Genomic DNA, 13553 nt, shown 5'->3' with positions numbered 1-13553 from the left:
CGGATAACTTGTTGAATTAGCTCCAGGACAAAAGGGCCATATGCTAACAGATGTTACATTTTAATGATCTACTAGACAATAATAAGCCTGACTCAGAAGGAGGTGGGCGTAGGTCCCACACCAGAGACGCCAGCATAATACTCTACACTGACACTCCAGTGCAGTACTGAGCGAGGTGCTACACTGCCAGAGATGTTGCCCTGAAATGGCCATGTATGCCCTTTCCAGTAGGCATAAACAGTCCCATGGCACCATATTGAAAAACATTTTTTCCAGCTTCCTTCTCACAGGCGGCACGGTAGCACAGTGGTTAGCACTGCGGCCTCACAGTGCCAGGGACCCGGATTCAATTCCAGCCTCGGGTGACTGTCTGTGCGGCGTCTGCACGTTCTCCCCGTGTCGGCGTGGGTTTCCTCCGGGTGCTCCGGTTTCCTCCCACAAGTCCAAACATGTGCAGGTTAGGGGGATTGGCCGTGATAAATTGCCTCTCTAGTGTCCAAAGCTGTGCAGGTTAGGATGGGGCAGGGGTGTGGGCCTAGGTGGGGTGCTCTTTCTTGGGTCAGTGTAAAGCCGATGGGCCGAATGGCCTCCTTCTGCACCGAGGGGACTCTATGAAATAAATTCTATGAAAACAATGTTTCCCTCATCCAACAGCACTGAAAACAGATGATGGGGTCATTCTGGCATTGCTGTGTGAGGCGGCTTACTGTGCGCAAGTTGGCTGCCAAGTTTCTGACTACACTTCAAAAAAAAACTTCAGTGGCTGGAAAGCACCTAGGGACATCTTGAGGCTGTGAAAAGTGCGATAGAAATGCAAGTCTTTCTTTATATTGAACTAACTGGTCTCCCTGGAATACTCAAAGTATCCCCCACCCTATACCATCATCTAGCTGTGTCCATTTCAAAACTTCCGCTGCCACTGTCACTGATGGTAGCTACAAAGAGAAATGAAAAGCAAGGCCTGGAACAGATGTAACCGACCATGTTAAAGGACCAATAATGGCATTGGTTCATGGTTCTGAGGATTGGTTTACACATAGTTCCATAGGATTTACAGCACAGAATCTGGCCATCCAGAAATAGGAGCACAGTCTGGTACTCTGCTCTGTTTGAGGGATAAATATTGGCATGGGGAGCAAATGGGAGAAGCCAGGAGAAACCCTGCTCTGCACAAGACTCAGGGTAAGTGAGCAGCTGGCCGACATGTAATGGCTTGACTCAGGTACACCATGGCCTTGGGACAAGGTGGTGGCAGGTTACCAATGTTAGCAGATGTTTCTGCACCTCCCCGCCGCCGACCTCCACCCCAGCGAGAGTGGGCACCTTTAGCACAGAGAGAGAGAGGAGAAAGGGAGAGAGAAAGAAACAGGGAAGTGTAAAGAACAGGTTGAACGAAGGGTGTTGGCAAGAGAGGGAGTTGGGAATCAGGAAATTCTGTTAAAACTCTCAAAGCAGCATTTCAATCCATTGCAAAATAACACTGCATGCCACAAAAAAACATCTAAGGAGCAAAACTGTGACCATTGCATTGAGGGGGGCTGACGGCTCTCTGTCGGGTGGTACTTACACGAGGATAAAACCAAAAGGGATTGAAACCTCCAATTGCGCGGAGTGTGACTTTGTACAGTCACTGCGCTATCTTCCAAAGCAAACCACATGAAGGCGATTTCGTGGATAAAGCACCTCTATAACTCACAATACACAGCAGCACAGGCAAATGTAGGGGTGATCACAACAAGGAAGCATCAATAATAGATAGCCACTCATATATCAAGTAGGAAATAGGGATTTATGCCCTGTTATATCTTTTAAGATTCGCGTTTGCTCTTCATGTTCAGCTGATCGCATTTTATGATTTTCATCTAGGGCGAAAATGGGTATGAAAAGAATTGAATGTTATTAATTTTTATTTATTAACTTATTTACCCAGAGATTGGTGGGAATATGGAACTCGCTGTCATAGAGAGTGGCGGAGGTGAATAGGATAGCATGGATACATTTAAGGGGGAACTCGGTCAGTATGCGAGGGAGGTAAGAGATGAAGGCCACGCAGATACGATGAGGCGAAGAAACTTAAGAAGAGGCTCTAGTGGAGCATAAATGCCGCCAGCATAGATCAGCGGATCCCAATGGCTGCCCTGCAAATCCTTTGTGAAAGAAGTGCTCACTGTTTGTGTATTCAACTGACTTACCCACCTCTTTAACAAAGAAATTGTGGTTTGCAGGGAATACGCAGGTGCAGAGCTGTCCCAGGAGAAGGGGGGTTGTTCTTGGTTTAGGGGCATTGGAACCCCACCACACACAAACTCAAACGCATCCTGAATATAGTGACATTCATGAGGTCATAAACATCTCAACCATTTGCGCTCAAAAATAATAATCGTCCCTTTTTCCAAACTGCTATTCTCCGATGCCATTACAGCCACTCGATACAGTTTACTTCCTGCACAATGGTGACCAGGAGAAAATAAACTCCTCTATTCCCAAGTCCCATTTCACTTGCAAGGGGGTTGGAAGAAGTGTGTTGTGACTTTGTGAAGCACGCTCTTTGTAAATCATTTACATTGTAGCTATGGACGGCTAAAGCAGCTCCCTCTGCAGTCTTTTGACCCTCTTCAGTTCTTAAGAGTCGCTTATAATGGTCTCCTTATTGTGCTTGCTCCATTAGCGCAAGAGCTACATTAAAACCTCTGGGCTAGATATTATTATTTCAGAGAGCGGGGAGGGAGTGGGCGGGCTGGTCTGACTTGGGGAAACTTCCAGAAAGGTTTCCGTCAGCTCTATCGAATTTTGAAAAACAGGCCCTGATCACCGAGCTTCTTTTTTGCCTTGGTCATTTCGCTGCGGCCAGCCAGATTGAGAGGCTGCCAGGTAGATTGGCCTTCGGCACCAGGGAGGAGGGGAGGGCAGATGGGGCCGATTGAGGCGGAGGGGGCGGGCACTGGGAAGAGGCTGAATTTATGGACTTGAAGGTTGGCGTGAGGAGCCAGGAAAGTTCGGGGAGGCCGGTACGGGAATTGAACCCGCGCTGCTGGTCTTGTTCTGCTGTTTAGCCCACTGTGCTAAACCAGCCCCTTATAACATATGCCTCAGCGTGAGAGGAGGAGATCTGTTGGGTGACACAGCGGTTAGCACGGCTGCCTCACAGCGCCAGGGACCCGGTTTCGATTCGGCCTCGGGTGACTGTGTGGAATTTACACTTTCTCCCCGTGTCTGCGTGGGTTTTCTCCGGGTGCTCCGGTTTCTTCCCATAGTCCAAAGATGTGCAGTATAGGTGGATTGGCCATACTAAATTGTCCCTTAGTGTCCAAAAAAGATGAGGAGATGCCGGCGTTGGACTGGGGTGGGCACAGTAAGAAGTCTTACAACACCAGGTTAAAGTCCAACAGGTTTATTTGGAGTCACTAGCTTTCGGAGAGCAGCCCTTCGTCCAAAAACGATGTTGAAGTTAGGTTAAGGGGTGATTGGGATAGGGCAGGGGAGTGAGCTTGGGTGCAGTGCTCTTTCAGAGGGTCGATGCAGACTCAATGGGCAGAATGGCCTCCTTCTGCACTGTAGGGATTCTATGTGTCTGCGTGGGTTTCCGCCGGGTGCTCCGGTTTCCTTCCACAGTCCAAAGATGTGCGGGTTAGGTAGGGTTCTGGGGATTGGGTGGGGGAGTGTGCCTAGGTAAGGTGCTCTTTCAGAGGGTCCGTGCAGACCCGATGGGCCGAAAGGCTTCCTCCTGAACTGTAGGGATTCTATGTTCGTTCTGTGTTAAATCTCTCCACTCAGTGAGCTGTGAATCTTTGGAATTCTCTATCTCAGGGAGCTGTGAGCTCTCAGTCATTGAGTACACTGAAGACAGAGGTAGAGACTTGTGGGTACAAGAGGAATGGGGGAATGTGGGAATCGTGTGGGAAGGTGGATCAGCAGTGACGGTTTGGAATGTCGGAGCAGGACCGAGGAGCCAAATAACCTCATCCTACTACTTATGTCCTTGTGAGTCGGGGGGTGGGATTGCCTGATTATGGGTGGTTGGTGAAGCAGGCAGGCAGTCACCTCCCAGTGTCGGAGGTTCTGAAAATGAAATGAAATGAAAATTGCTTATTGTCACGAGTAGGCTTCAATGAAGTTACTGTGAAAAGCCCCTAGTCGCCACATTCCGGCACCTGTTCGGGGAGACTGGTACAGGAATTGAACCGTGCTGCTGGCCTGCCTTGGTCTGCTTTAAAAGCCACCGATTTAGCCCAGTGAGCTAAACCAGCCCCTGTTCTCCGTATCCTCTGCGTTTCCTGAGGCCTGACAAATTCAACCAGGCCTCGGGCTTTCATTTAAAATGTTGGTTAAATATGAGGCCCATATCCTGATTAGAATATTTAAATAGTCAGCTGGCCTCTTGAGAGTGGATGGGGTGCCCTCATTCCTACCCCACCTGCATTAAAACTCTCAGGAGTCATTTTACCATTCTAGCACCCCCTCCAATCCAAATCCACCCGTTTTCTGGGGGTGGGTTACAATTCCCAATGCGGCTCCTTTATATTCACGGGGAGGGAGGGTGCAAAACCCTTGAGGTTTTTCAAACACCTCTAGGTGTCACTAGGGAGCACCCTCGGCCAATGGTATTCCACAAGCCACAAAAGGCCACCTGGTGGTGGAAACTCAACAGTTCCGCTCGTTCTTTTCAGGAAGTCAGCATTAAAGTATCTGTTATCAATTAAGCTGACGTTTTCCCAAACTGACAATAGTTTCAGGCGGACTGGCGCGCATTGGGAAGGGAACGTGAACTGGGAGCCCATTTGAGTCAGACTGAAAAGTGCCCGTGCAATTCGCAACAGACATTCGCACCAAACTATTCTGACCCCTGGCTGGCAGCGAGCGTCTCAAGGCTCCAGTCGACAGTCTGCTTACATGTTTATTGCACCCGGCAGGCTCGGTTAAAGACATTTTATGACTAACTAATCACAGATTGGCTCCTCCTGTTTACTTTGCCTGTGCAGTCCCGCATCATTACACAGTCCAGCTCGGAGTGAAATGTGCCATTAGCTTCTGAATGTATATTTCATAAAACATTAAGAGTAGTTTGTGAAACCCTCCCATTAACCATTGTTCTAGTCTTCTGTGAATACCTACCCGCAGACTCGTGACTGAGTAAGGAACACTTAAAAAGGGAATTGCAACCCACACTGTTATGTAGATTACTGATACAGCTGCCCAGGTGGAACTGAGGAACAAAAGAGATAGTAGTATATAAAATACGGGTACACACATCGATCTTACCCAAGGATTATATCAAACAAAAACCATAATCGAAAAAAAATTGAGATTAAATTTGAGAGTCACCGTTTACCAGATCAAGCATTAAAAAGTTCAAGTTGTGTGCTTGCATATTGCATGAATGGAATTAGAGAATGTACAGGATCAGGCCAACTGCTCCAAATAGTCCAGGTCAGTGTTGATGCTCCTCACGTGCCTCCTCCGATCCCTCTACCCTAAAACCCAATCACCATCCCTTTCTCCTTCGAGTATGTTGGGGGGGGGGGGGGGGGAGAGATTGATTGGAAAGTTAAGAGTGGGATGGCACAACCAATCCACCTAACCTGCACATCTTTAGACTGTGGGAGGAAACCAGAGCACCCGGAGGAAACCCACGCAGACACGGGGGGAACGTGCAGACTCCGCACAGACAGTGACCCAAGGCCGGGAATCGAACCCGGTCCCTGTGAGGCAGCAGTGCTAACCACCGTATCGCCCCAAATGTCCAAAACCCATACATTTAATATTTGACAGTGAAGAGAACTACAAATACAGTTTCAAAACTAAAATTAGTTCATAATAAGACACACTGAGAAATATTTTGACAGTGAAGCGAAACCTGTATCAAACAAAACAATTCAATGAGAAAATGCTCAGTTTCTCAACTTGAATTTGCTCCAATGCAAGTGTTAAAAAACACAATTAAACGCACACTAAGTTTCCAGACTCTGCTCCAGTACTGTCTCTATCTCAACCCAGGTCACAGACTTTAGTAATCTGACTGATAGTGTGCAGTGAAACAGGAGAAGGTTAACCTCAAGAGGAGAATAGGCAAAACTACCCGATAATATGAAATCTCTTATGGGTCTTAGGGGATGAATCAACCTTGTTTCAAAAACATTCCAAAGACAAAAAGTTCTTGCAGTGTGAAATGAGCACATTTTAAAAGTGAGAAATGGAAGATTATCCGCTCCACCAGGTTAAGTAGCCAAGCATTGCCGGGACAAGATCCGCCGTTCGTAACTAACCGAGAAAATGCAATGATATCAACCCTGACTCCTTGGAAACACGTTCCACCCGACATATCCCTAATTCCTGATTCTCCGGGAAGAATGAGAAGGGTTGATGAGGGCAGGGCGTCTGTGAGTGAATGTCAGGAGTGTGTGTGTGTGTGTGCGAGGGCATGGGAGAGTGTTTGCGAGCAAGGGTGTGGGTGCATGAGGGAGGGGGGGGTTGAGGTTGTGTGTCTATGTGAGAGTGTTGTGTGTGTGTGTGTGTGTTGGGTGGGGGGGGGGGGGGGGCAGCAGTGTGGGTGCACGATAAAATGTGTAGATGGGATCGAAAATGGATTAGGATTACTGACAATTTCTGATTTAGCAACAGTCCAGTTAATTTTTCTGACTATATTTTCCGATGGTTTAATGTTTGTCGTTGATTGGATTGAACTCTTTATAATCAAATCAGATTATGTGTTTCAGTACAGGATACGGGCGGATCTATTAAACAAATCTGACTCTATTTTGCTATTAACACTCCGACTCCTTCTGTCCCAGATGTGGCAAAAAATCCCATGAAACATTCTACCTATTAACCAGTTTTATTCAGTGAATGGACAGGATGACTGTGTATCTGTGCCATGTTCATATTTTTTAAGAGATTCGGAGAGGAATTTTCAGTCTTTCTTGTCCATAATCTTGATTATTTATATTCACTGAAGAGACTTTTTCATTTAAAGTTGGAAACTGCTATTGATGTGTCTGTTGTTCACCTTAAATAATATTAGAAGGAAGTTGGGATTATTTCAGGCGACTTCCAGCTGGGCTACAAAAAAACCTCTTAATTAAATTCAGGAGCAGATGGGTTTAATCAGCAGAACCTTTAAAAGATCCCATTTTACACACTGTCAGCAAAGTAACAATTGTAAGTTGACCTGAAGGAGACAATTACGACCAGCAAGAAATCAGAGGCAAGCCGCAGAGGGAACTAAGTTTCATAGATACACCCGGTGCAGAAGGGTAGCATTGTTCCCGCAATCTGCCTCCCAGACTGACCCACTCCATAAAGAAAGTACAGAAACTGAGATTTCACACAGCAGAGGGGGGCAGAAACCCTGCCGAGCTGACAAGGAACTGGTGAATTACTGAGTCTAATGCCAGAAATATTCACAGACAGGCAAACAGGGATCTCTCTGTGCTCCAGACCCTCGTTGGGCTCAGCTCTCCCTATCAGTTCCTGCCCACTCTACAACACTCCTGGTCTAATTTACCACCAACTCTGCCAATGCCGAATAAGAGGGGGCCGGAGTGTCGGATGGGAAGGGGAAGTGAAGGGGAGGGGGTAGGGTTGAGGGGGAGGGGGTAAAAGTAAACAGGAAGGAGATGGAGTTGAGGGGCGGGCAATGGATGCAGGGTGAGCTGGGGGAGGGTGCGAGATGGGTGGTGGGGTTAAGATGGGGAGGGGATAGAGTTGGGGGGAGGGGTTAACAGTTTGGCGGAGTGAGGGAGAGAAGGGTTAGAGTTGGCGGAAGCAGGATGGAGTTGGGGGAGGGGAGGAGGGATTAGAGTTGGCGGACGGTGGGGTAGATTTGGGAGGAGGGAAGGGGTAGGAATGGGAGGATAAAGAGGGCAGAGTTGGGGAGGTGTGGGCTAGGGTTTGGGAGTTGGGAGGATGGGGGGTAGGGTTGGGGAGGGGTGGGGTTGTGTTGGTAGGAGGTAGATTTAGGAAGAGGGAGGGGGTAGAGTAGGGAGGAGCGAAGGGGTAGAGGAGGGAGGGGATAGAGTTGTGAGAGGAAGGGGGTAGATTTGCAGGAAAGAGGGATTGGATAGAGTTGGGGGAGTGATGGGGTAGAGTTGGGAGGAGGGCCAGAATGGGTAGAGTTGGGAGAGGGAGGGAAGGGGTAGATTTGGGTGAGGGGGTAGAGTTTGAGGGAGGGAGTGGGAAGAGTGTTGGGGTGGGTGGGCAGGGGTAGAGTTGAGGAGAGAGGGAGGGAGGGGTAGACTGTTAGGGAAGGAGGAGGTAGAGTGTTAGGGAGGGAGGGGCAGAGTTGAGGAAGGGAGGGGCAGAGTTGAGGGAGGACGGGGCAGAGTTGAGGGAGGAAGTGGCAGAGTTGGGGATGGGAGGGGGAGGAAGTGATGGGTTAGAGTTGGGGGAGAGAGTCGGTAGCGCATTGTCAGAGGGAGAGAATAGAGTTGAAGGAGGGAGTGGATAGAGTTGGGGGGAGGAAGGGTGTTGAGTGGTGGGGAGAGAGGGGATAGATTGGGGAGGGCAGGAAGGGCTAGAGTTGGTGGAGGGAATAGTTGGGGGAGGGAGTAGAGTTTGGGGGAGGGAGGAGATAGAAGGTGGGGGAGGGAAGGGACAGTGTCAGGCTGGGCTAGACAGGGTAGAGTTGGGGGGAAGTAGAGAAGGGTAGAGTTGGGGAAAGAGGGATGGGATAGAGCTGGGGAAGGAAGGGGATAGAGTTTGGGGAAGGTAGTATGTTAGCGAGGGGGAGAGGGTAGAATTGGGGTGGGAGGCGGAGGGGGTAAGAGTGTTGGGTGGCGAGGGGGTAGTGTACTGGGGAGGGAGGGAGGTGGTAGAGTTGCTGGAGAGAGGGATGGGATAGAGTATTGGGGAGGGAGTGGATAGAGTTGGGGAGGGCAGGAGGAGGTAGTTTTGGGGGAAGGGCCAAGTTGGGGGAGGGAGGGGGGTAGAGTTGGGAGGTGGAGGAGGTTGAGTTGGGAAGGGTTGTAGGGGATAGAGTTGTGAGTGGGAGGGGAGTGGTAGAGCTGGGCGATGGAGTGGTAGAGCTGGAGGAGGGTTAGAGCAGGGGAGGGAGGGGGCTAGAGTTGGGGAGGGAGGGGCTAGATTTGGGGGAGGGTGGGGCTAGAGTTGGGAAGGTAGGGGTTAGAGCAGGGGAGGGAGGGGCTAGAGTTGGGAAGGGAGGGATTAGAGCTGGGGAGGGAGGGGCTAGAGTTGGGGGGAGGGAGGGGTTAGGGTTGGGGGGGATGGAGGGGTAGAGCTGGGTGGTGGTAGGGTATAGAGTTGTGGGAGGGTTGGGGCAGAGCTGGGCAAGGGAGGGAAAGGGGGAGGCGGTAGAGTGGTAAGGGGCTAAGTTGGGGAGGGCAGTGGGGGGTAGAGTTGGGGGAGCGAGGGGAGGGGGTAGAGTTGGGGGAGTGAGGGAGGTGTAGAGTTGGGGGGAGTGAGGGAGGGGGGAGAGTTGAGGTGAGTGAGGGAGGGGATAGAGTTGGGGGGAGTGAAGGTGGGGGTAGAGTTGGGGGAAGTGAGGGAGGGGGATAGTGTTGGGAAGGATTGAGGGAAGGGGGTAGAGTTGGGGGGGAGGGGGTAGAGTTGAGGGGTAGAGTTGGGGGGGGATAGAGTTGGGGTGGGTAGAGTTGGGGGGGTAGAGTTTGGGGGGAGGAGTTGTGGGGGTAGAGTTGGGTGGGTAGAGTTGGGGGGGTAGAGTTTGGGGGAGGAGTTGTGGGGGGTAGAGTTTGGGGGTAGAGTTGGGGGGGGGTAGAGTTGAGGGGGTAGAGTTGGGGGGAGGGGTTAGAGTTGTGGGGTAGAGTTGGGGGGTGGGTAGCATTTGGGGGTAGAGTTGGGCGGGTAGAGTTGTGGGGGTAGAGTTGGGGTGGTAGAGTTGGGCGGGTAGAGTTGTGGGGGTAGAGTTGGGGTGGTAGAGTTGGGCGGGGTAGAGTTGTGGGGCTGGAGTTGGGGGGGGTAGAGTTGGGGGGGGTAGAGTTGGGGGTGGTAGAGTTTGGGGGTAGAGTTGGGCGGGTAGAGTTGTGGGGGTAGAGTTGGGGCGGGTAGAGTTGTGGGGCTGGAGTTGGGGGGTAGAGTTTTGGGGGTAGAGTTGTGGGGGGTAGAGTTGGGGGGGTAGAGTTGGGGGAGTAGAGTTGGGCAGGTAGAGTTGGGGGGTTAGAGTTTGGGGATTGGAGTTGGGGGGTAGAGTTGGGGGGGTAGAGTTGTGGGGGTAGAGTTGGGGGGGGTAGAGTTTGGGGGGTAGAGTGGGGGGGTAGAGTTGGGCAGGTAGAGTTGGGGGGTAGAGTTTGGGGGTTGGAGTTGTGGGGGTAGAGTTGGGGGGTAGAGTTTGGGGGGATAGAGTTGGGGCGGTAGAGTTTGGGGAGAGGAGTTGGGGGGGGGTAGAGTTTGGGGGGTAGAGTTTGGGGGATAGAGTTGGGGGGATAGAGTTGGGGGGGGGGGGGGTAGAGTTGGGGCGGGGGTCTCTGGAAAGGCTCCTGGCAGTGATGGAGTGTGGGGTTTAGGGCTGGGCCAGTGTCAGGCTGGGGGGCACATTGCAGCTCAACCCGGACAGTCTGAACTTGTACAGACACAAACCACCCGGCCCCGACTGGCAAACTTCACATTGCAGAGCTGCTGCCGGACCCTCCCTCGCCCACCGTGCCCGGGGAATCAAGCTTCTTACCTGCCTGGCAGAGAGTGACCGTCCACAGTGCCACCCAGACCATGTGTACTCCCAGAGTGGGCACTGCCCCTGTCCGCGAAGGCAACATGTTGGAGCCGGGCTGCGGGAGACTTATGCCCCCCTGCTCTCCTCTCCAATCCAATCCCCACTCCTCTCCTCTCCAATCCTCTCCTCTCCTCTCCAATCCTCTCCTCCTCTCCCTCAAAGGCCAAGTGTCGGGGCGAAGCACGAACAGGGAGAGCCAAGAAAATGTTCGAAAAGGGCTCCAAACACTGTCTCACTCTCTCTCTCTCTCTCCTCTTCTCTCCGGCGCCTCGCTCGCTCACTCACTCCAACATCTTCATTTGCGATGCAGAATAAACTGAGAAGGGGTGATGTTTGCAACGGTACAATACGATCCCTTGAATTCCTTGCAGAGCTGGAAGAGGCGAGGGGAAAGTGCTGTGGAGGGAGAAGGCTGTCAGTTGCTGCAGGTCACTTTGAAATCCCAAGTTGCGTTTTCTCATCCATTCTGGGAGGCTCTCCATTTAGTCTATGTGTGTGTGTGTGTCCCTGTGTGTGTGTCTCCCTGTGTGTGTGTCTCTCTCCCAGCGCCACACACACATACACCCCACACACAGCACAACATGCAACTCACTCAAACCTGGAGGTGTAAACAGGGGACAAGCGCCGCTCTGAGCTCCGCCAATAGCCGATACTCCGTCTGCAGCATCATGCACCAACCCCCCTCGGCTCATTCGCAAAACCTGGCACTTTCCACCATATTCCCGTCCCTCCTCTCCTCTCTCTCACACACACACAATAAAACCCCTCCCTCCCTGTGTGCCAAGCCAGTCCCACTCCACTGCCAGAATCCGGTATCTGCTGTTCGAGGGAACCCCAGTAAAGCCTCAGACCCTCTTCCCCCCCACCATCAGAGCTGTCAAGGAGAAGTTTCTCCTCATTGTGATCGATGGGGAAGCAGGGCGGACTGATAAAATAGATTGTAAACTCTTTGTTATTAATAAACACATGAAACCTGACCCCGGATTCCCCACAATTAATTTGAAAGCAGCCTCTGGCAGCAGATAACCATTGCAAACAATTCTCAACGCAACTATCTCCCTCCCTACCTGATCAATATTTGGAGGAGAGGGGGGTCATCTTTGCCCCAATTAGAAATAGAAGTGTTTTGAGAAATTTGCCTTGAGCAGTCTTTTCTTTTAATTCCTCGATTTTACTTAGTCCAGAAAACACAAAATGGACTAAAATTCATTCCGGATCATTTTAGAATCACAAGTTGCTCCCCCCCCCCCCCCCCCCCCAGCCGAATGATAGCTGAATTAATTGAGTTGAAACGTTGACCCTGAAGGAGGGGGGCGTATAAATAAGGAGAGGGGGGAGAGGAACTGGAGCAAACAGCACCAGTTAAAAGTTTGGCATAATCAACTTGGAACAACCTTGTCAGTTCAATCACTTCATTCAAATTCTCGGGAGAACTCACTGAATCTTAAATTGCACCCCCCCCGCTCCCCTCCCCCCGGCGCTAACACCGCCCGCTCTTCCCTGAACTCAATCCAGATTCGTGTTTCAAACCGGAACAAAATGCAGACGGACAATGATTCTGTTAGAATCAACACATTCATGAATAAACTATTCTTTTCTTTTTGCAGTCTGCACCAGGCGGTACGTTAGGTGCCTGAGCGGAAACTCCGCCACGGCTAAAATCCCGACCAGGAGAAGGGAATGGGACGGTCCGGATTGCGGATGTTGATACAGCTCCAACTACAGAAAAAGATGCTGTCACCTGAAAACTTCCCTCATTTGTTGCGCAGACAAGTGGCTGCTGCTGTCCCAGGTCTGGGAGCTCCAATAAACAATCGGACCCCCATGTCAATGTAGCAGTAACATACACACATATATATATTCACACATATATACACACATATATGTACAATATACACACATGTATACATACACATACATACACATGTACATATACACACACATACATATACACATATATATACACATATATATGGACATACACACACATATACATATATGTACATGCACACACACACATATGTACATATATACACACACATACATATACATGTACATACACACACATATACATACATATATATGTACATACACACGTATATACGTACCTATACACACACATATATACATACACATATATACATCTATATACAGATGCACGCATATATATACACACACATAAATGCATTTATGCACACATAAACATGCACACACATATACATACACACACATACAGACACATATGCATACATACATACATGCACACACACCTACTTACACATATGCATACACATACATATATACATACACATACGTGCTGTTAGATGAATTGGACATTCTGAATTCTCCCTCTGTGTACCTGAACAGGCGCCGGAATGCGGCGACTAGGGGCTTTTCACAGCAACTTCATTGCAGTGTTAATGTAAGCCTACTTGTGACAATAATGAAGATTATTATTCTTATTATGCAGACACACACATACACACACATAAATCTCGCTATCTCAGCCCGAAACGTGCCCGAGTGCGCGCCCTGTACACTGTGCCACACGCAAGCTTTGCCCATTCCTCCCAGTCACACGGATCCAGCTTAAAATGTTAAAGGACAGAACCACTGGGTAAACTCAGCAGGTCTGGCAGCCTGTGTGTGGACAGAGAGAGGCAGAGCTAACCTGCCCAGCCCACATGCCCCTTTCACAGGAATGGGCTCTGGTACCTGGGCAAAGGTGGTGGGGGGGGGGGGGGGGGTGAGACTGCGCCCACAGAGGGGACCCACACAAAGGGGCATTTTTCAAACGCACCATTTGACTGGGATGGGGATAAAGCTGGAGACGGGGAGGATTAACCAGCTGCAATCTGCACTCACTCGCCAA

The 13553-nt window shown here is 50.3% G+C and overlaps 1 protein-coding gene across 3 annotated transcripts in view; it reads right to left on the bottom strand.

Moving 5' to 3' along the window:
- unc5b (unc-5 netrin receptor B) overlaps positions 1-11398 on the bottom strand; it is a 244655-nt gene extending 233257 nt beyond the window's left edge. For 2 of the 3 annotated variants that reach the window (XM_072491420.1, XM_072491423.1), the window contains exon 1: positions 10637-11397. In XM_072491420.1, coding sequence (XP_072347521.1) covers positions 10637-10724 — 88 coding nt within the window. In that variant the 5' untranslated portion in view covers positions 10725-11397. Of the gene's footprint in view, positions 1-10636 lie in introns of all 3 variants that reach the window. The other variant, XM_072491422.1, reaches the window with a different exon arrangement.
- Positions 11399-13553: the final 2155 nt, after the last annotated feature.

The sequence above is a fragment of the Scyliorhinus torazame genome, chromosome 28 (assembly GCF_047496885.1).
Source record: "Scyliorhinus torazame isolate Kashiwa2021f chromosome 28, sScyTor2.1, whole genome shotgun sequence".
Classification (NCBI taxonomy): domain Eukaryota; kingdom Metazoa; phylum Chordata; class Chondrichthyes; order Carcharhiniformes; family Scyliorhinidae; genus Scyliorhinus; species Scyliorhinus torazame.
Note: the sequence above shows the minus strand (reverse complement) of the source record. Positions and strands in the feature narration are given on the sequence as shown.